This window comes from Onychostoma macrolepis, chromosome 19 (genome assembly GCF_012432095.1).
Source record: "Onychostoma macrolepis isolate SWU-2019 chromosome 19, ASM1243209v1, whole genome shotgun sequence".
Classification (NCBI taxonomy): Eukaryota; Metazoa; Chordata; class Actinopteri; order Cypriniformes; family Cyprinidae; genus Onychostoma; species Onychostoma macrolepis.
Window position 1 is genome coordinate 10,575,498 of NC_081173.1, and position 22,152 is coordinate 10,597,649.

At 35.1% G+C, this 22,152-nt stretch overlaps 3 protein-coding genes across 5 annotated transcripts in view; 2 read left to right on the top strand and 1 right to left on the bottom strand.

Annotated features, from left to right (window-relative positions):
- bzw2 (basic leucine zipper and W2 domains 2) overlaps nucleotides 1–8,954 on the bottom strand; it is a 21,840-nt gene extending 12,886 nt beyond the window's left edge. The window contains exons 1-3 of one of the 2 annotated variants that reach the window (XM_058754387.1): nucleotides 8,869–8,954; nucleotides 5,898–5,968; nucleotides 3,594–3,770 (exon numbers count right to left, since the gene is read on the bottom strand). In XM_058754387.1, coding sequence (XP_058610370.1) covers nucleotides 3,594–3,770; nucleotides 5,898–5,961 — 241 coding nt within the window. In that variant the 5' untranslated portion in view covers nucleotides 5,962–5,968; nucleotides 8,869–8,954. Of the gene's footprint in view, nucleotides 1–3,593; nucleotides 3,771–5,897; nucleotides 5,969–6,160; nucleotides 6,299–8,868 lie in introns of those variants that run through there. The other variant, XM_058754388.1, reaches the window with a different exon arrangement.
- A 293-nt stretch (nucleotides 8,955–9,247) lies between these two features.
- On the top strand, nucleotides 9,248–17,027 carry LOC131526054 (ankyrin repeat and MYND domain-containing protein 2-like). 2 transcript variants are annotated; one of them, XM_058754129.1, is made up of 10 exons: nucleotides 9,248–9,385; nucleotides 10,252–10,316; nucleotides 11,047–11,185; nucleotides 12,669–12,767; nucleotides 12,838–12,998; nucleotides 14,410–14,624; nucleotides 14,706–14,841; nucleotides 15,625–15,753; nucleotides 16,150–16,270; nucleotides 16,515–17,027. In XM_058754129.1, the coding sequence occupies exons 1-10, from the start codon at nucleotides 9,295–9,297 to the stop codon at nucleotides 16,661–16,663; spliced, it is 1,305 nt and encodes a 434-aa protein (XP_058610112.1). In that variant the 5' UTR covers nucleotides 9,248–9,294; the 3' UTR covers nucleotides 16,664–17,027. The 2 variants fall into 2 exon arrangements, with proteins under 2 accessions (XP_058610112.1, XP_058610113.1); XM_058754130.1 differs by lacking the exons at nucleotides 10,252–10,316; nucleotides 11,047–11,185 and having other exon boundaries at nucleotides 9,279–9,385.
- Nucleotides 17,028–20,250: 3,223 nt separating this feature from the next.
- On the top strand, nucleotides 20,251–21,947 carry sostdc1b (sclerostin domain containing 1b). The gene is made up of 2 exons (XM_058754215.1): nucleotides 20,251–20,451; nucleotides 20,806–21,947. Exons 1-2 carry the CDS (start codon nucleotides 20,256–20,258, stop codon nucleotides 21,216–21,218), a joined length of 609 nt encoding a protein of 202 aa, XP_058610198.1. The 5' UTR covers nucleotides 20,251–20,255; the 3' UTR covers nucleotides 21,219–21,947.
- Nucleotides 21,948–22,152: the final 205 nt, after the last annotated feature.

Genomic DNA, 22,152 nt, shown 5'->3' on the forward strand with positions numbered 1-22,152 from the left:
CGTCAGAAATTTTCTGTTATTCTTCTTTTTCATCAAATTACTATGCAAAAACATTTTCAAATATTTTAACACATTTTACTTAATGTGACATATTTCTGTATTTTCAATCATTTAAAAAATCTAAATAAAAAAAAAACAGTAGATCAGGACTAATTTTATTAATAAAGAACTGATTGAATCATGTAAAAAAAAAGGGCAGTTCTCTAGGGCAGTCTTTTGAAGGGTGGTTTAAGAGGTTGAAAAAGAGGTTAAAGACATTAGCAAATTATTTTGGTGTAAATGATGAAGAAAAATTTATGTCTATAAATAAATAGTTCATTATAAGACCAAAAACATGCATTAAGAAAGTAAACCAAGTTTATTTTCATCTCATGTTTTCATGTTAACTTGAACGTAGTGCTTTCATCACAGTAGTGTAATAGATAGATCCCAGTCTATTTTCACAGAGTTCAGGAAAACCAGTCTTTGTTAAGGACTAATAAGGGCAAAGGTCAGAAGATTTGGACTTAATCTCTATTTTTCAGAGTTAACGGCAGTCTTCTACTTATGAGGGCTCTATACCCTAGCTGGAGTAATCTGACTGCTGACTGGATGTTTGATCAGGCTGCTGTTCTTCCTCTCTCACAGCTATTTGGGCTTTATATAGAGCCAGAGTAAACCTTTTAGCTCTAATTGGGTTGACAGAGACAGTCCCATCCTAAAGACATCTCTACCAGTCCTTGAAACTGAACTCATTCCACACAGATTGAACAAAAAGTGTAGTGTGTGAAAGGAAGAACATAAACTTGTTAGCTAATGATCAGAAGGAGTAAAAAAAGGAGGAGGGAAAAAACTCCCCAAAACAACAACAACAAAAAACTACACCTAGGTCAAGCTACTACAGTATATATTGATAGGATCGCACTTAATAATTTGTTTAATAAAATAACAATGATTATATTATATTATTATAACAAGTACATTATGCTTACAGTACAACAGTAAAATCTTGAAATATTATTACAATTTTTATAATTATTACAAACTGTTTTCTATTTGAATATGTTTTAAAATGTAATTTATTACTGTTATGGTAAAGCTGAATTTTCAGCATCATTACTCCAGTCTTCAGTGTCACATAATCCTTCAGAAATCATTCTAATATGCCGATTTGTCTCAATAAATATTTTATTATTATTATTACTATTATTATTACTATATATCAATGTTGGAAACAGATGTGCTGTTTAATATTTTTGTGTAAACCATGATACATTATTTCGGAATTCTTTGATGAATATAATTTTCAAGTGAACAGCAATTATTTGAAACATTTTGAAAGAAACCATGCACAATTTTTAACATAAATGTTTACATTTAATGCATTGTACCAGGTTTAGCCAGAGGCTCATTTTCATCTGCATATTTTTTTTATTTTTAATTGATAATTTAACGCATACTTTTTTGAACAGCATATTCATATGTCATATTTCTATAGTATATTGGTTTGAATGCACTATATGATGTAACGTTATGTGAGTAGCATGGGTCAGTACACAATTAAAGTAAACTGCTATAATCTAATTATGTGCTGTCTGATCTGCCAGCATATGCGCTTCACAACCCTTTACACGTATATCATTTTAAACGCACAAAATGCATATTCAACTCCAAAAACCCTTATAATATGCTGTTCTCTACTCTGGCTTTCCATATCTGCTCCAACCAAATTCAACACTCTGCTTCTGTCCCACAGTGAAGCCGCCCACTCACTCACTCAGCCTGCTTATGTGCAAAAGATCTGAAGATTTCCAACCGGCTGTGACAGTTCCTAGGAGACAACTAAGACAGGCTAAAATCATGTTGTGTATTCCCTGCTGTCCTCATCTTTAACCATCAATGGGATTTGTAAGTTGATGGCCTGGAGGTACTGCACTAAACACTTTGATCCAGAGATGTGCTGCAAGTGTTGGAGCAACAGCCTGCTGTCACGGGGAAGTCAGCTAATGACCTCTCATTCTGTTAATCTGCTAAACACGCCAGTGTCTGCGTGAGCTAACAGCACAAAAGATGGTTCTACAAGGGTCCACAAAGTGATTTTCTGTCCTTTACGAATGTTGCTTGTCAGATTGTACAGTATGGCCCCAGTGATATCTTGGGTAAAAGACGAGGCAGTTATTGAAGAGAAAGCATTTTACTGATGCTGTTGGGAATGCTAGTGCTAAGCACCCTCAAGTTTAAGCCGTAGTAACATATCGATGAAACAGATCGGACAAACTATCCAGTGTGGATTTGCGTTTACAGTCTGGAGAGCATAAAATTTTCTATTTACAATGTGTTTTTACAGCTGCTTTACACAGGAGATATAATTCTCTTCCTAAATAATAAAATTTGCTATATTTTTACATGTATATAGACTCATTTATACTGTGTTAGAAAAATATAGTATAAATATAAATAATTTTTAATGAAATAATTGGCTTTTATATTACCACTGTACTAAAGCCAAAGCAAATTTAAGAAAATATTAACTGGAAATATTTATTTCATATTAGATTTTTCTACTTACTTGAATAAGTTGCGACTGGGTAATAGTAAACCAATTTTTTTCTTTAGGACTACACCACTGATTGTGACCCAAAAGTTCTGTTTATTCATGTCGCACTGTAGACCAAAGTATAATTCGGCATTCTGCAAAGGTCTGCATACCGTCTGCGTGACACAATTTTCGTTATCAGAAGTGTCCGCAGACATCTGAGCACACCGAAAGCTGTGCGCATGACGGAATGGAAAACAGAAAGTGAAGTATACACAGGCCTTGTGAGTGCCATTTTACCTTACAAACCCTAAAAATTGGGAAAAAAAGAAAAGAAAATGATCTCAGGATCTGAATGCTGAGAAATGAGCTTTCAAGCCAAGGACTCAGATTAGCAGGTGTAATTCAGTGGGATTTTAGTTTTATGGGCTATTCATAAGAATTTGTTGAGTTTAAATTTGCGACATATCCAAAACCTTTTCTTCTGTACTGCTGTATTGCAGTGCTTGAGATCGGACAAGACTAGACTCAAACTCAAGTCAAAAACTAATGTGATTTTGAGTATTTAAAGACCCCATGAAATGAAAATTCACCTCAACAATTTTCTAAATGCATTTTATTGATCTTATTGTAAACTATTCATCCATGTATATGGTTGATTTAAAAAAAAAATCACAATATCTCGATCTTCCATTAAAGAGTCCTGTCCTACATTTTTCCTTTTCAGTAATCCGTCTCCAAATCCAAGTCCAAAACCATTTTTTCAGGAGCATTTGGACTTGGATTAATAGGATTATTTGGCTTGAATGACCTGGTCATAGAAATTATGGTTCTTTCGCATGATTTGAACTAAAGCAGCAAAACAATATGATTAAATTTTATTGCCAATTTTGTTGCAACCTAATCACAACAACATTTGGGAGATTATTAACTGCATTTCTGAAGTAAGAGAAAATAAAATAGTATCTTTAAAAGCTATCATCAATGTCACAATGATGAAATTGGATCTACAAAGCAATAATAAAAGCAGTATTAAGACAACATTCCAAATCATGCACAAGGTTTTGGACCTTCTCACCAAGCATGCTCCCTGCCATGAGGATGTCAAACAGGGTGTCAGCATAGCGGCGGTAGTCTAGTTTCGACCCGGTGACATCCAGAAACTTGGCTACAGCATCAAGATCACCACCTGCTTCGTTGAGGCCTTGAACAATAGTGTCTCGGAAAACCGTAGGCTCAAACTTCTCCTTTTCATCTGTGAGAGAGGAAACACAAGAAAGACTCTCAGTCAAGGTTACCGCAGCAGAGATTCAGGATTCCCATTAGCCACTTAATGCTTTAAATGATTTAGAGTTGATCCTTGATTTGTATCCTTCTGTGTGGAACGCTTGATAACGAAGCAGGTGGTCGCACACAGAAATATGCAAGCCGCACTTATACCTACCATTATGTAAATGAGTTCCCTCGCCTCGCTGCTGGCTAGGAATTCTGATTATAGCTCACGCTAAAGAGCATGTTGAGTGTCTTCCTGTGAGATCTCACATTTGAAGAGCCAGTCACACCTACCACACAAGTCAGTGAAGCATAACTCTAATGCCCTGTTGAAAACGCCCCCACATTTGTCACAGTCAAAAGCTATTAAGTGACGTTCCTAAGCTGCCTGTCTAACGGTGTTCACCTTTCACCCGTATCATACACCTACATGGATGATGCAAATTACACCTGTATGGCAGACACTGTATGACTTCATTCGATGTAAAATAATTAATTGTTTACAAAAAGATTGACCTATATTGTTTAAACATACGCTACCAGTCATTTTTGTATAATTAAATGAATATTTTATTCAGCATGGATGCATTAAGTTGATCAAAAGTGACAGTAAAGATGGTTACACTTTACTTATATACTCCACTATTAGACATTCTATTAACTATTAGTAACTTTTGAAACTATTTCTACTTTGCCATCAAAGGAATAAATTACTTTTATATAAATAATATATATATACTTTTATATAAACATACATATATTTAAATAGAAAATAGTTAACAGTTTAATACTTATATTAAAGTTATTTTAATAATATTACTGTTTTTACTGTATTTTTAACAACAACAAAAAAAAGTGTTGGTGATCATTAAAAACATTTCCAACCCCAAACTTTTGAACAGTAGTGTATTTTATATTATGTTTTATGTCTGAGAATAAATTAGATTTAAGAGATTTAAGATTTTCCGATTTAATGTTCAAATAAATGTATGATAATACTGTAATTATCAGTACACCACAACAAATTATATGTAATAATAATAATAATAATAACAATAATAATAACAATAATAATAAAATAATTCCTATGATTTTGTGACTGGAGATGCATAGATGAGACAATTCATATTTAAAAAAAATAATAATAAATTATATATATATATATATATATATATATATATATATATGTGTGTGTGTGTGTGTGTGTGTGTTAAGAGTTCAGATGCAAAAGTTATTTATTTAAAGTTAAAGTTATTTCACTTTAATTGCATAGAAAAGGACCTATACATTGCCATTAGAGTAAAATAACTGAACCTAAACATAGGAGCCTGATAAAAATGCAAATTTTAGATGAAAATTTCAGATGGCACTTAGAGGCTTTTGCATCTGAACTCTTCATATATATATATATATATATATATATATATATATATATAATAAACAAAAAGCATAAGGGCCATTCACACAAAATTGTGTTTTGCTTTGACACAGGAAATGGAATGAAAAAAAAAACTTGAGACTTGTTTTTTAAAAGTTTTAACTTCTTTTAACGCTGCATTTTAAGAACACTGTGTCATGTGTAAGAGTGCAGTGGTCAACAATGTCCATCTAGCACGTTTACATAAAGAAACAATGGAAAAGTAGCACAGTGGAACAGAAAAACGCTTTCTGTGTGAACACCCACTAAACTTTCTGATTCTGGAACGAATGCTGCAGCTATTGCAGTAGGCTATTTGTTAACTTCTGTGTTTCTAAGACTACAGAACTAAGGTAGAAGATCAGAATGGCAGAGGGTCTGCACTGGTACCAGATTATTGTGTAGGACATCAAGTACACAGTAGAACACAAACAAGCTATTAATGGAACATGAATTGAGACCCTTGCCACTGCATTGCTGAGTAAGTGTCTGCAATACGTGTGTACATCTAAGGTATGTGTGTGTGTGTGTGTGTTTCTGTATGTGAACAAATATTAAGAACAATCATTGAACATTTGCCATTTAATTGTCAACACAAGTTTTTGTTTGTTTTTATAAGTTAAATTCTTTGTAAAGGCCACAATTAGTTTCTATGAAGTAGAATAGGAAATATAGAGATAAAAAGTGACTCACCCCTTTTCCTGGTCTTAAACCGCTGGCCTGTAAGCACTGGCTTCTGTTGCTTACCGGTATTCATAAAAGTCCTTCACATTCACATGCAAAGAAACAGACATAAAATATATTCAAATCAGCAACAAAAACATAGATGACCCATTTTTTGTGCTATGACAGATCCATTATTGAATAAGCTAGATGCCCCACAAGACAAAACAATGAAACAACTCCTGACCCAGTAATCTGTGCTTTCCCCAACACTACACCCTCCTCTCACACACCTTGTTTATAATAGCGCACTGTACTAGGAGGGAAAAAAAGCTTGCGATCCAAAAGCTCATCAGCTGAAAGGTCCTCTCCAGCATGCAGTGAGTGCTCCAGCAGAAAGCCAGTGCTCCGGCAAGCCTTTCGCTGCCCTGTGCTAAATATAGAGGGGCTCATCCCCGACAGTGTAAACTTCAGTCACCCAGGCCTGGGACACGTGTCGTATTACAGCAAGGACATGTCTGATCACAGCTTACAGCCCTCTGCATGTGTGTGTGTGTGTGTGTGTGTGTATGTATACAAGCAAACTCACAAAGTATACACACGTACAAACATATACACAAACAAAATCAACATTTTCCATCAACTGCCTCAACAACTTATTGATGCCCAGAGTGATACAGTGCAGGTCAACATTGTGTGTAAACTTATGACAAGAATCTACAAAAAATATGGGGTAAATAAAGGCAGTTGTTATGAGCTCTGCATAACCAACAAAACCAAAAAAAAGTTCCTTGATGTCCTTTATTCCTTTATGTTGCAGTAAATTTTGCATATGAATATTTTGCACCATGTTATAATATGTTACCAAAGTGAAGATGAGGTCAGAAGTGTGAGAATGATTTGTGATGGAAACATGAGTTACAATGGGTTAAATATAATATAAAATAGTAATATAATAATTATTAAACTAGTAAATAAATCTTCAATTTTAAACATTTAAACTAATAAAAAAACTCTAATGAGGGCAGATAAATTTTTGAGAGTCAGCTTTAAAAATATGTTTTTTTTATAGACTACTGTTCAAAAGTTTGGGGTATGTAAGGTTTTTTATTTTTTTATTTTATTCTTAATACTTTAATTCAGCAAGGATGCATTAAATTGTGCAAAGGTAACAGTAAAAACTAACCACAATATTGCAAAACATTTAAAAGTATTTAAAATAAATGCTGTTCTTTTATAAATTTCTATTCATCAAAGAATCCTGGAAAAAAGTCTATCATGTTCAAAGCAGATCAACTGATTTCAACATTAATAAAAATAAGAAATGTTTTTTTTGAGCACCAAATCCGCATGTGAAATAAATTGAGCCTTGGTGAGCAAAAGGTCAAAAGACACTTCTTTCAATTAATCAATCAATCAATCAATCAATAATTAAGTGAGTAAGTTAGTTAGTAACTAACTAACTAACTAACTAAATAAATCAAATCAAATAAAAAAAATAAAATAAATTACCAATCCCAGACATACAGTTTTTATTTTATTTTGTTTCTAAAAAAATCAGTCAGAGGAGGTGACTGGTCTTCTCATCCATGTTCTGTAATGCTGCTCTAAAATAACAGATAACATATTTAATATTTCATACCACACAAAGAATACCCTTGATTTGTCCTCAAAGCTGCATGAACTCATGACTCACAGTGATAATTCATTGAAATCAGAACAATTGTTTTTAAACAGCATTCTGCATCATGGCTCAGTGTTTTTCTAACATTGAGTCCTTTCACGCAGCTCTGAACAATATGTACTCATGTGCAAGTCCCGTGTGATTTATAAATGATATCAACAACCACATTCACCAGGGATGAGCCCACAAAGGGGATAATTTAGCTGATTGTCACCAAACCTTAATCCATTACAACAGACAATGCAGTAACCGGCCCTTAGATCAGCTCAAGTGGAGGATGTCCAGAGCACAACACCTCACAGGACCGGTTAGTACCGGTGTCGCTGGAAATCCAGAAACACTGTAAGAAACTCTGGAGAGTCAAAAATCAAAGTCGGGTCTTAATTAGATTACAACAGTCCCTGAGGAGTGAGTGGGGCTTTCAACCATCAAAATCACTCCCAATAATGTATCACACTGCTTATTCAACACGGCTCTTTGATTTCACCACTTTCTTGCAGTGTATAAGTGACATTCCTTGTCATTAAACCAATTAAACAAGGACAAACATCACACTGCACTTGGCAACCACAAGATTGTTCTTGCAGGCGTGTTCTTGTGTGTGCTGCTGTATAGCTGTAGGTTTATGTTCCATGACACACTCTTTAGCTAGTGTCGCCGGTCCCAATTTATGAAGTGCTTCACTGCCAAGAATAACACACAAGCTATGGCATTCCTGGAAGAGAATGCAACCTGGTTTCAAAGTCAGAATGAGGTGCTGGGACACAACACAGGACGGAAGCTTTGATAGGATATAAATATTATACGTAGTTTAAATATTACTATAAATATTATACTATATTACACTATAGTTCATGCATTAATGCATGGGCATTCATATTTACGTAATATAAAATACCTTTTATCTTTTACATTCATTGCACATTCTATAGTCAGATATATACACACACACACACACACACACACACACAAACACACATACTTTTGATCCCCTGAAATAATAGAGTTTTCTTGTGAGCTCGTGTAAAGCACAATATAATTGTGTCAAGCTGTCGACCTGTGGTTCAGACAAGTGCTTAAAATCATTACAACACAGTTTCATAAATAACCAAGTAATCCGACTTTATCAGTAGTTGAATGCCTCCGTCTGCTTACAAATACTTATTTATCTTATTAAATTAATTACAGTTTTCAAGACCAGCAGGTTACGCTTCAAAACTCGTAAAAGCTCAGAAGCTAGGTGCTCAGAAGAAGTACGAGAGAATCAGACACGAATGAGGCTTATAGTAACATTGCGCATCATGTGATTGTATTTACCTGTCTGTGATTAATTTCTGCCTGTGATGATCTCGAGCGCCGCTCCGCGCAGTTATCTCACGCGACAGTTTGAGCAGGCAAGTTAAGTACAGCTGGACTGAACTACTCCCGAAAGGGGTACTTTGCACGACATGAATTATTACTACTGCTATTAATCAATAAATCGTCTTGAATGAAAAAGTAATAACCTGTATTTACAAAAGATTTTGAAATAAAATAGATATTTATATTATAAAATATTCATTACGGCTCGTTCACATCATTCCACTCGGATATCCACCCTCCCCTCCTTTCAATTTCCAAAGTGGTATGAACCAAGGATGCTTTCTCTTTATTACTTTGAGTTCTGTATTATAAGGTCGGTATTCTGGGGAAGCAATTTTCACGTCGATATACTATTTATCTTATCCTTAACAATAATAACAAATGACTGGTGTCAATATGACTAGCATGACCCCTGCGAGGAAAGGTGATCTGACATCTGAAGAGAGAGTGATGCTACAGGTAGCTGCTGCAGGTACTGGAAATCACTCTTTAGTTGTAATTTATTTATTTTATTTCACTTCTTCTTCTTCTTCTTCTTCTTCTTCTTCTTCTTCTTCTTCTTCTTCTTCTTCTTCTTCTTCTTCTTTTTTTTTTTTTTTTTAAAGAATTTAATACTTTTATTCAGCAAAACACATTACATTGATCAAAAGTGACACAGTAAACAAATTTATTACAAAAGATTTATATTTCAAACAAATGCTGTTTTTAAACTTTCTATTAATAAAAGAATCCTGAAAAAAAAAAAAAAAAAATGGTTTCCACAAAAATATTAGACTGCACAAATGTTTTCAACAATGATAATAATATGAAATGTTTCTTGAGCAGAAGGATCATGTGGCACTGAACACTGGAGTAATGGCTGCTGAAAATACAGCTTTGCTTCACGGGGGGGGAAAAAATACAGTTTACTATACTTTCTATTTGAATATCTGAATATTGTGAAATATTACTTGCGGTTACTGTATTTTTGATCTAAAAAATGTAGGCTTGCTGAATGGGACCTTAACATAATCTTACATGCCCCAGTATATACAGTGCCTGTTTCATATTATACAGACTTTGATATTAAATGTAAGATTTGTTCACATAATCCTCTTTATCTATAAACTAACCAGTTTAATGAAACTTTCTGTTTATCTTAGAACAGTATTTTACTGAATCCTTGCATAATTTGAAAAAGGTAGATAATAAAAATATCTACAAATACCCTCAGTATACTTTGAGTGTCTTTATACAAAATACAGTTGGGTGTGTAGAACATCCAAGGGAATAAGATGATGGAGTTGTCCATGATCCTAATGTTTAGTTTTTAAACTCTAGACTGTGTTTTCTCAAAAGGTGATGTGCAAGAGGCCACCCAGCTACTCAGCAATCCAAATGTGCGTGTTAACTGTCTGGATGAGGTAAGAACATAAAGATGATGAATATGGGTAGTAATTTACAGGCCATTTAAGCACCAGTTATGGCTCATTGGGGTTCACCAAGCTGTAACACAACAAAACATAAAATCAGACATAGGGCTGCTGGCCAAACACAACCCATACTTATTGCTACTTTTATTAATGTTTATGCTATTTCACTGCAGTCTAACCACATAGACACAGGCCTTACACTGTAAATAGTGGTATTATTTAGTTGTTTTCTGACGATCAGCCCTTATGTAAACAAGTGCAGTGGCTGGTGGGCTGGTGAGGTGACAGCATATGTTACACATTGTTATTCAGGCATATGGCAGAGACTCTTGAGTGATGGATGTGGTCCTTAAAGAGGTGTGATAATGGAGACATGCCACTAGATGTAACCTACAGACTACTTGAGGTCCTTTTGGGGCCAGAATTATTAGAAACAACAGTTGATAAGTGTATCCCACCTGTCAAAATCAGATGTGCAGCTTATTCGCTGTGCCACCAACGCAATCTTTCGACTTCTTCCAAGGAGCAATAAAGATTATGACTCACCCAGCTCATGTCACTCTCAACAAGTGCCAGTGTTTTTTCAGAATTTCCATCCTGCAGACACATTTCCTAGATTTTCACAATTTGTGAGGGGACTGAACAAGGCTAAATTTCATTTGCTTTTGAGTCATGCAGATGAAAAGACATTTCTGAAGGATTTTCCTTCATGTCGTTTCAGTATGGCATGACTCCTCTCATGCATGCGGCCTATAAGGGCAAAGCAGACATGTGCAGACTGCTGCTGCAGCACGGAGCTGATGTCAACTGTAACGAGCATGAGTATGGTTATACTGCTCTCATGTTCGCTGGCCTCTCAGGTAAACTCATGTCGATATACTCTACCAAGTTTCGATTTATCTAACATTTAGCTTCACTGAGTTACCTTTTCAAAAGGTACACCTTTGTATCTTATTTACCCCTAAAAGGTTTGTATTAGTACCTTAAAGGCACATATTATTAGCTAAAGTGTACATATTTTAGTACCTTTTGAAAGGGCACTGCTTCAGTAACAGCTTTTACAAGGTCATTTATGAATGAATTTCATGGGATTACCTTGCATTGGGTTGCACAAATAGCACAGTCATGAAAAACACACAAGTAGGACAGAAAAGCGTGTCAAAATTGAATAATATGATCAAACATATTGTAAAATGCATTTACATGTATTAGTGATTTCTCATCAACTGTTCATAAAATAACAATAAAATGATCCACTTTTAAAGCAATAAAGCTGTAGTTTTTAGAAGTATTCTAAGCTCACCAAGACTGTATTTATTTGATCAAAAATACAGTAATATTGTGAAATAATTATTACAATTAAAAAAAAAATGTAATTTATTCCTGTGATGGTAAAGCTGATTTTACAGCATCATTACTCCAGTCTTCAGTGTCATTTGATCCTTCAGAAATCATTCTAATATGCTGATTTGCTGCTCAAGAAACATTTCTTATTATTATCAATGACTACATTACATGTGTATCAATGATGTGATTATTTCCAATAATCAGTGTCAGGAATTAATCGCAGTAATATATTTACGTATCTGTGTATTGCAATTACAATCTGTATATGCCACATATTTTACTTTGATTATGAGGTTATATGAGGTGTATAATCACATCAATTTGATTGAAGTATTGTGTTTACATGAGAAAAGTTTAATCGCTTAAATCTCATTATAATCAATGTTGCAAACATCTGTGCTACGTAATATCTTTGTGAAAACTATGATCCTTTTTTTAGAATTCTTTGATGAATAGAAAGTTCAAAAGAACAGCATTTATATGAAAAGAAATATTGTAACTTTATATCAATTTAATGCATTTTTGTTGAATAAATGGGTAACACTTTACAATAAGGTGTCATTTGTTAACATTAGTTAATGTATTAACTAACATGAACTAACAATGAACAATGCATTTATTACACTATTTATTAATCTTTGTTAATGTTAGTTAATGAAAATACAGTTGTTCATTGTTTATTCATCTTAGTTCACAGTGCATTAACTAATATTAACAAACACAACTTGTGATTTCAAAAATGCATTAGTAAATGCTGAAATTAACATTAACTAAGATTAATAAATGCTGTAGAAGTATTGTTCATTCTTAGTTCATGTTTACTAATGTTGTTAACTAATGAACCTTATTGTAAAGTGTTACCAATAAATGTATCAATTTCTTAAAAAAAAGAATTCTATTGACCCCAAACTTTTGAACAGTATTGTATATAGTGTAGATAATCTGAAAATGGCATCTAAAGTTTTCCCAGTTCATCTAATCTAAATAATCCCACAGGTAATGCAGAAATAACAGAGATGATCTTAGACGCTGGAGCAGAGACAGATCTGGTCAACTCCGTGGGACGGACTGCTGCTCAGATGGCTGCCTTTGTGGGTGAGTGATTCATACGCACACTTACTACTTACTAATGAATAAATCATCTTAATCTTTCTGTCCTATGCAGGTCAGCATGACTGTGTGACAGTGATCAACAATTTCTTTTCTCGTGCGAGGCTGGAATACTACACCAGACCCCAGGGCTCAGAGATTGAACCTAAACTACCCCCCAAACTAGTAGGACCCCTACACAAAATCATCATGACTACTAACCTCAATCCTGTCAAGGTAAGAACTGCCAAGTGTGTTTATGTAACTCAGATTTCAAGCATCAGTAAAGCACCATGCTCACACAAACCAAACAATGTGAGTGAAACATAGCAACCTATGCTTTTATAACACTGACCCATAAGAATACCATACAAGGTCACATGACTGGAAGAAGCATCAGTTTGCACTAACCAACACCCCTCCTGCTTTTATTCCATCTAAATATATCCTTGTGATATTACAGAGCAACAACATGGCCTGCATTTCAACACAGGCTTGGACTTCTGTTATAAATCTGTTATACCTACAGCTCTGATAAACAGCCTTCATTGCATAACAAATGAAAAATGGAATGACATTTGCATGTGACATTGCAATGAAATACATAAATAACATCGCCTTGCATAATATTTGCTGAATGAAATCCAGTACTTGTTTCTTACTAATTTTGGGGTGCTGATTCCAAAAATAGTGCCAAAAAATAGTCAAACTTTCTCACAAAATATGACACAGTTTGTAAGGTGAAGAATTTGTATTATCCCTAATACAACAGTTCGTTTTGGTCCTCGAATCTGATTGGCAGAGAGGAGTGCAGTATTCTAGTGATAACAGAACTCCAATTGTTCATCCTTTGCATCACTCTGCTTGTGGTATTTCTCACAGCGAGTGTTGTGGCGGATGCCCAAATCCACTATAATTTTATAAATAATACTGTTTTTGTGTCACGGAATGTAGTTTTAAGAGTTTTTTAGGTGAGGATGTACTTCAAATACATTCGGTTTGATAATTAAGATAACATCTATTTGAAAATTTGCTTCTGTTGCTGTTTGGATTTCACTACATCCAAACAGCAGCAGAAAATTAGTTTTGTGATTTTTTTTTTTTTAAATAATCTTGTGTTTATGTAAAGTTTTTTGACAACAGAGTATGTATTTGGCAGTTGACATTTGACTGCTTTTGTTATTCTGATAAATGCATCAAAGCTGATACATACTGTATATATAATTCGGAAAATCTTATTTTGTGAAAACAACTGTATGTGATGAGAGGGTTTTTATTGATATTTTTCAACTCAGCATCATCAAAATAGGTAATAGTAGGCTTATTTTCCAAATGCAGGCCTGTGAGTGTCAAATCAAAGGTGTGTGTTAGTCGTTTAATACACAGTTGCTCTAGTATAGACTTGCGTGTGTGCTTTGTGGCTGATCTCGGATGGCATCTGTGTGCGCTATCTCAGCTGTCTCACATCCAGTGATTTCTGATGAGTAAGGTGTCTCAGCGCCATACTCAGCAGGGATCAGTTAACAGAATCATGTAGCATGAGAATATGTTTCCTCCATGAAACTTGCATTGTAAGTAAGGCTAGTGTCTCTCTGCTATATTCACTTCTCATATTCTGGGGCACATTTTTTCCGTCATGTGTTTTCAGATGGTGATGCTGGTGAAGGAGGACCCCTTATTGGTGGATGTGGTTGCCCTGGAGAAGTGCTACCGTGTGATGGATCTGCTCTGCGAGCAGTGCGTGAAACAGCAGGACATGAATGAGGTTCTGGCCATGAAGATGCACTACATCAGCTGCGTGCTGCAGAAGTGTCTGGCCTTCCTGCAGGAACGAGATGACAACCTGGATGCCCTGTTGAAGAGGTGAGATCATCATTACGGTCCTTCCATCTTAGACAGTCTTGCAAATGAGTCACAAAAACATATATTTTTCTTCTGCCCAAGCCTTCTCAAAGGAAGAGATGGTGATGGCTTCCCTCAGTACCAGGAGAAATTCATCCGTGATTGTATCCGGAAGTTTCCCTATTGTGAGGCAACCCTGCTGCAACAGCTGGTCCGAAGTATAGCACCAGTGGAAATTGTCAGTACATTTTTAAACATATAAAACGGACACCTTATAATTTTAAACAAAGTTTAAAGGGTCATATAATGTGGAATTATTTTAAATAGTACTTATTTAAATAATATAATAAATTAGATGTATAATATAATATGATATTGTTGCATATAATATCAAGATATATATATATATATATATATATATATATATATATATATATATATATATATATATATATTTAATTAATATTTCTAATAGTTAATATTAAATAATAATCACTATTTTAGTTAAATTTATTAAGTTAAATATTACTGTTTATACACTACTGTTCAAAAGTTTGAAGTCAGTTTTTACTTTTAATCCTTTTAATTAACAAGGAAGCATAAATTGATCAAATGTGACAGTAAAGACATTCTATTCATTGAAGAAAGATGTTTCACAGTTTCTACAAAAATATTAAGCTGCACAACTGTTTTCAACAACTGTTTTTTTAAGAATAAGAAATGTTTCTTGCGGCAAATAAGCATCTTAGAGTGATTTCTGAAGGATTGTGTAACACACTATGACTGGAGTAATGATGCTGAATATTCAGCTTTGCATCACAGAAATAATTTACATTTTACAAAATATTCAAATCAAAAAGTTATTTTAAAGTGTAATAATATTTCACAACATTACTTTGTTTTACTAATTTACTAAACAAAAACTGTTGAATGCTAGGGTTGATGTTCATAACTTGCTAACTGATGTAAATCTATAAAAATGTGTATACATTTTGTTTCTCAACCTCTCTCTTGTTTCCAGGGTAACGACCCCACAGCCTTCTCGGTTCTGACCCAGGCACTGACAGGCCAGATGGTGCTTATGGACACAGAGTACTGTGCTACGTGTGGAGAGAAGGGTGCTGACAAGAAGTGCTCCTTCTGTAAAATGGTATAACATGTTTCCTCTTTTCCTTAAGTAATCATAGCTTGCCATCAACATTCATTCAATTAATATTGACATTTTTGATCATTTTGTAGCCAAACTTTCAAATGTTGTTAATGTGATTTATTTTACTGTTAATCACACATAATGACCATCTGCAAAGTATACTAATGATTTTAAGTTGCTATTTAGCATGTGCTTTCTCGAGTCACATAACTTTCCACATCCTACAACATTTTAATGCAAGAACATTCAAATGAAAAGGTATCTAATTTCAAAACTGAATGAACATTATACAAAGATTATTGTTTTGTATTCTTAAGTAAGCTCTCTTGTCATTAAGTTGGAGTTTCACATGTTGCTGAAACACTGTTTTCCCATAATGCTCGGCTTTCTTTGCAGGTGGTCTACTGTGGGCTAACGTGTCAGAGGCTGCACTGGTTCACCCATAAGAGGCAGTGCAAAACTCCTGTGCCACAGAGAGGCAACTGCCAACCCAAACCGAGAGAACTCTCTAGCAATGGTAAAGTGTTAGCATATTAGCACATCAGTGGTTAGATAAGACATGCTTGATTTGCTTGAGTCAGATCTTACTGGATCTTACCAGTGTATTTGGTCATCTTGACACTGAAGGACTAAGGACTGATGATAAAACCAAGATTTATTTCAACAGAAGCTTTGTTCTTGTCATTTTATGCTACGTTATAAGAGTTTCAGAAGTGAAGTATGAAGCTTATTTTATTGGTGTGTTTTCTGTTTCCTATCAGTTGATGACAATGACGTAGTGAACGCCGCCAGCTCCATGCTGGCTCTGTGTCTGGGGTTGTCAAAGTGTGCACTTCAGAACGGTCCGTCTGATGACCAAAGTGAAACCTCTGAGGCCTCTGAAGATCCTCCTTGCGCTGGAAAGAACTGAGGAACAGAAAGATATTGGCTCTTGTTTCTTTGGCCAGGTGAAGTCTGCTGGGCATCCAGTTCATCCTCAGCCTGCTGTGCTGTGATTGGTGCTCTGCATTTTATAGGAAACATTTTATTCAGTAATTTATGATACTGAAGTGTTGGATTGTATTTATTCTGTGTCTCCTTAAACTGTGTAAGTACCACACAGAAGACAGGACATGTAGAGCACATGACAAACTGCTAACCAAAGGACATCCTGTTTTGACTGTGGGCATCTGTTTGAAAAACAAAACAAAAAAAACTTTGAGGACTTTCTCTACAACTTTAAAGGAATCATTCACCCAAAAATGAAAATCTGCTAAAAATGTACTCACCCTCAGGTCAACCTCAGTGTAGATGAATTAGTTTCTTCATCTGAACAGATTTCGAGAAATTTAGCAGTACATCACTTGCTCAGCAATGGATCCTCTGCAGTGAATGAAAGTCCAAACAGCTGATAAAAACATCACAATAATTCACAAGTAATCCACATGACCACAATCCACCAATTAACATCTTATGAAGCGAAAAGCAGCATGTCCATCATTGAGACATTTTTTAAAATCGTTGTTTCCGGTTAATATACAAGTCCTCTATCCGCTTTCTCCAGTGAAAAAGTAATCTCATCTGAATCAGGAGAAAAATATACACAGATCAAGCATTGTTTACAAGTGAAAACAGTTCAAAAAAGTACTAAACAAATATGTTGGTGGATTTTGGATGGACTCACTGGAGGATTATAGACTCAGAAGTGACAGTTATAGTTAGAAAACATCTTAATGATGGATTTGTTTTTGCAAACATGCAGCTTTTCGCTTCACAAGATGTTAACTGACGGACTGGAGTCATGTGAATTACTTGTAGATTATTGTGATGTTTTATCAGCTGTTGGTCATTCTGACGGCACCCATTCACTGCAGAGGATCCACTGTGAGCAAGTGATGTAAAGCTAAATTTCTCCAAATGTGTTCCAATGAAGAAACAAACTCATCTACATCTTGGATGGCCTGAGGCTGAGTAAATAATCAGCAAATTTTCATCTTTGGGTGAACTATTCCTTAATTGTTTTTGTTGCAGTAGTACCTTTTCAACCTTAGTGTTTCTATTTTTGCTTGTTTCATAACATAGTTTTTTTTTTTTTTAAATCTGCTTTTTGCTTCTCACATAATTTGCTTTTAAAGTACAACCTCTAAAAGAGTTCATATTGAAGGCTTAATTTTATCTAAACTATTTTTTTTTCTTGATCAAATAAAGAAATTGATGTAATACATACATTTTAATTCAGTTGTTTTCCGCTAGAGGGCAGCGTTCATCCTCTGAAGATCAAGTGTGATCTTAAATTTGGCATCAGCAAGCTGTGTACTGTTTATGAATAGCATACATGCTTTAATTGATCAGAATCACAGTGTTTATTACAAACATAAATCTCTTTCAGGTGAAATTTTGATCTCAATAATGATCACCTAATGAAATAGGCACCTGATGATGTTTATTTAAAATTTAAAGTTTAAAAAAAGATAAACATTTTTAAATGAATATGCATCATTATCATAATCATCAATCGATATATATAAACACATTCTCAAAATATGTTTGGAAAATGTTTAAGCTGCAGTGTGGTAACTGCATTATACAGTGAGTTTTGGATCTCCTCCGTGGACTTTCCCACACTTGGTCCTGTTGCACACATCCTAAGGCACTCGCTCAGAATTCTATAGACGGCTCTGTCTGTTCCTGAGCGCTTTGTTCCCAGTCTCCACATCCCCTCATCCCAAGGGACTATCTCACCCTGTGGGCCAAACGAGGGTCTATTTAGCACACGGTTGTCAAGTCGCATGTCAATATACCCATAACTCAGTGCCGTAACCTTTCTGTTTCCCCTGAGATTCATCCCTCTCCTGTCTCCATCTATGAGCATGTCACAGTCATTACAGGTGCATGAAAGGACTATCTCAAATATCCGGTTTTCAGATGCAGAAATTAGCGAATGCCGCATCGTATCGCATGACTTTGATATTCCTCTTTCAAGCCCTGAGGTTGCATATTCAGTGATCCCCAATAAACCCCCCTTTACCAATATGACTAACAGTGCTTTTTAGGTAATAAGAGATCATTTTGACAGCAGTGGCTTTTGAAATACATTTTTTTTTTTTTTTTTTTTTTTTAAAAAGGGGGGAAAAATCAGCACAATATTAAAGTGTTTTTTCGTCCAAATCAAAGAAGTGTACCTGGGGGCAAGTGGAATGAATTAATCGTAAATACCTGAGGAGTGAGTGAAACTAGACACTTTTTGGGGGAGCCACACATTTTCGGTGGAAGAAAGCGAGTATTGGGCTTTTGTGTTTCCTCCATGTCGTTTGTGTTATGCACATTCATTTGGTGAGCTCATCGGAGGCACCTGTTTGGATAATTTTGGGGTAAAATAATCCAGGGCTATCCCATTTCATAGGTTTTGTCATGCATGCCTGTACCTAGAGTTCAATGCATCAAGTTCACATGTAGAGGATCTAAATACGCTTGAAAACTCATTCACACCTGAGAGCGCAACATCCTCAGCACAGTGTCTCTCTGTTTGAGAGTGTTACAATGCACTGTTTGCTCACATGTATCAACTGAGCTACACAGGTGTTTCCTACTCAAGATCAGCAATACAATAATAGCGAAAGTTTGTTTGCATTAGTAAAAAATAAAACAGCATGCAGCTAATTCTTTATTTAAAATATTTGAGAATAAAATAAATCCAACTGCAAAATATGAAAATTCAACAAAATGTAATTCAAGAATCCATCCAAACATTCTCCAAACTGATAGTCCTCTGTAGGGCCAAGGGCATATAAGAAAATATTATTTAAAATTATTGTGACAACAAAAATGATCTTTGTTTAGAAAAATGCCATTCAGTTTTCATTTTGTGGAATGAATTGTCTGAATTTGTTTTGTTTTGTTTTTCTTTCTTTATTGTGTATATATATATATATATATATATATATACATATAATTAAATTATGGTCAAATTAATAATAATAATAATAATAATATGACTTCATATAATATTATATGATTATATTCTATATGAAAGTAACATTTAAAAGTCAGGCAGACTGAATAGAGTCTGAGAAAAATGAAAAACTACACATTTTTCACAGCAAGTGCGTTTTGGTATCTAGTGTTTCTTCTATTAATGTTGCAGTTTTACACCAAATGAAATTTATAAACGTATTTTTATTGGTTTTCATAATCATACATATAAATAGGTCATTACAGATAATAAATGTAATCGTCTGGATAGAATCTATTTTTAATGTTTTTTTGTTGTTGTCAAATTTCATGTCATGTTTCTGCAACGATTATCTCACATCAGTATAAATTTCCATGTGGATGGTGCAGAATGCTGTAGCTGTAGGTGGGCGTGTACTTCATCGCGAGGACACGCCCATTTCCAGCACACTTCATCATTCCACTCACTGCTGCTGTTCTGGAATGGGCGGGTATATAAACATGGATGAGAAACAGGTAGGTATAATCATTCTCTGAGTTTTCAAAGAGACACTGAACCGAACTCTTCTGCAATGCCCCTCAACACATGCGAATACCAGCTGCTGTTTCTGCTCTGCTTTCTGATAAAAAGCTGTCATGCTTTCAAAAATGATGCCACTGAAGAGTTTTATGGGCACACGGTCGCAACATCTCACCAGACTCCAAATAATGCCTCTTTAAATCGAGCGCGCAACGGAGGAAGACGAGCGGAGAGCCGAGACCAAACCGGTACGTGTTTACCTTTAAGCCTATTTACTCATGCGTTTATCATAGCCTTTAATAATATTACAAGATTCAAATCTTGCTCCCAAATATTTTGAAAAACATGAACTGATGTATATTTTTATAAATATACAGAGGGTGTGTTATTTTCAACAAGTCAGAACATCTATGCAACACCATCTATCTATCTATCTGTCTGTCTATCAGTCTGTCTGTTCATGTCTGTTTAACCTTAAAGTCTTTAAAACTGATTTAAACTTTCAGGCTATTATATTACTGTGGAAGTTACTTAAAGTGTTATGTATCATATAATTCCTTCTCCATTCACTGATTTTTAAAGCATGAACTTTTGTTTTGCAGAACAGCACCAGGTTGGTTGCAGGGAGCTGAGGTCCACTAAATACATATCTGATGGCCAGTGCACCAGCCTGAATCCCGTCAAGGAGTTAGTGTGTGCTGGAGAATGTCTACCCACACACCTGCTGCCCAACTGGATCGGTGGAGGTCACTACTGGAGCAGACGGGATGCCCAGGAGTGGCGCTGCGTCACCGAACGCACACGCATCCAGCGCATTAAACTCCAGTGCCAGGACGGCAGCACACGCACCTACAAGATCACCGCCGTCACATCCTGCACCTGCAAGAGATACACGCGCCAAAACAACGAGTCCTCTCATGCACCTCAGAGTCCCTCAAAGGATCATCCGCCGCAGAACCCCAAGAAGAAAAAAAGCAAAAATAAAAACTCAAAGCTTAACTCTAAAAATGAATAAATATTTGAGCCTCTTGTTGAGGATGAGCCATACTGGTGCAGATTTGACAAACACAGCCCTGCGCATGGAAGGAAAGTGACTTTGAACTACAATGACCCTGACTTGGACTGCAACAAGATGTACAGCTGTTTTTCTTTATATTTTCAGATGTGGATTCTTTTATGACTGTGTATGTGTGAGAGTATATGCACTTTTTGAGTGTAATATGGTAATTACATAAAGCAATTATGTATAGGCCTATATTTCAAATGACAGACGAAAGTTATAGGATAGTTCACCCAAAAATGAAAATAATGTCATTTACTTACATTTACTTATAAAAATCATTTACTCGCCCTAAATTTGATCCAAACCTGTATGAGTTTATTTTTCTGGTGAACACAAAAAGAAGAATGTTGGGAAACAAACAGTTGCCGGTAGCCATTGACTTCCATAGTATGGAAAAAAATACTATGGAAGCCAATGGCTACCGGCAACTGTTTGGTTACCTACATTCTTCAAACTATTTTCTTTTGTATTCAACAGTAGAAACAGTTTGGAACAACTTAAAGGTGATTAAATAATAACACAATTTTAATTTTGGGAGAACTATTCCTTTAAAAACTGACTCATTACTACAACTATGTAAATATTTGCATTTCGTATATAGTCGTTTTTGAATAGAATTACATCCATATATTTTTATAGAATTGTTTTATGAAAATTTCAAGTTGACATTTACACAGTTGAATACCCATTTATACAATAAATTAAGTAGTTTACTCATGCTGGTTTGTATCATTTTGTTCACTGAGTCCACTGACTGTAGCTAAAGGCAAGGTTGTAGAATTTCACAGGCCGACAGAAACTATGTAACAAATGAGGAATTAGTTCAAGACGTGAGTTCTTTCTGACTGTGTTCGTAACTCTACGCTGCATTGTTGTGAAGGGCTGC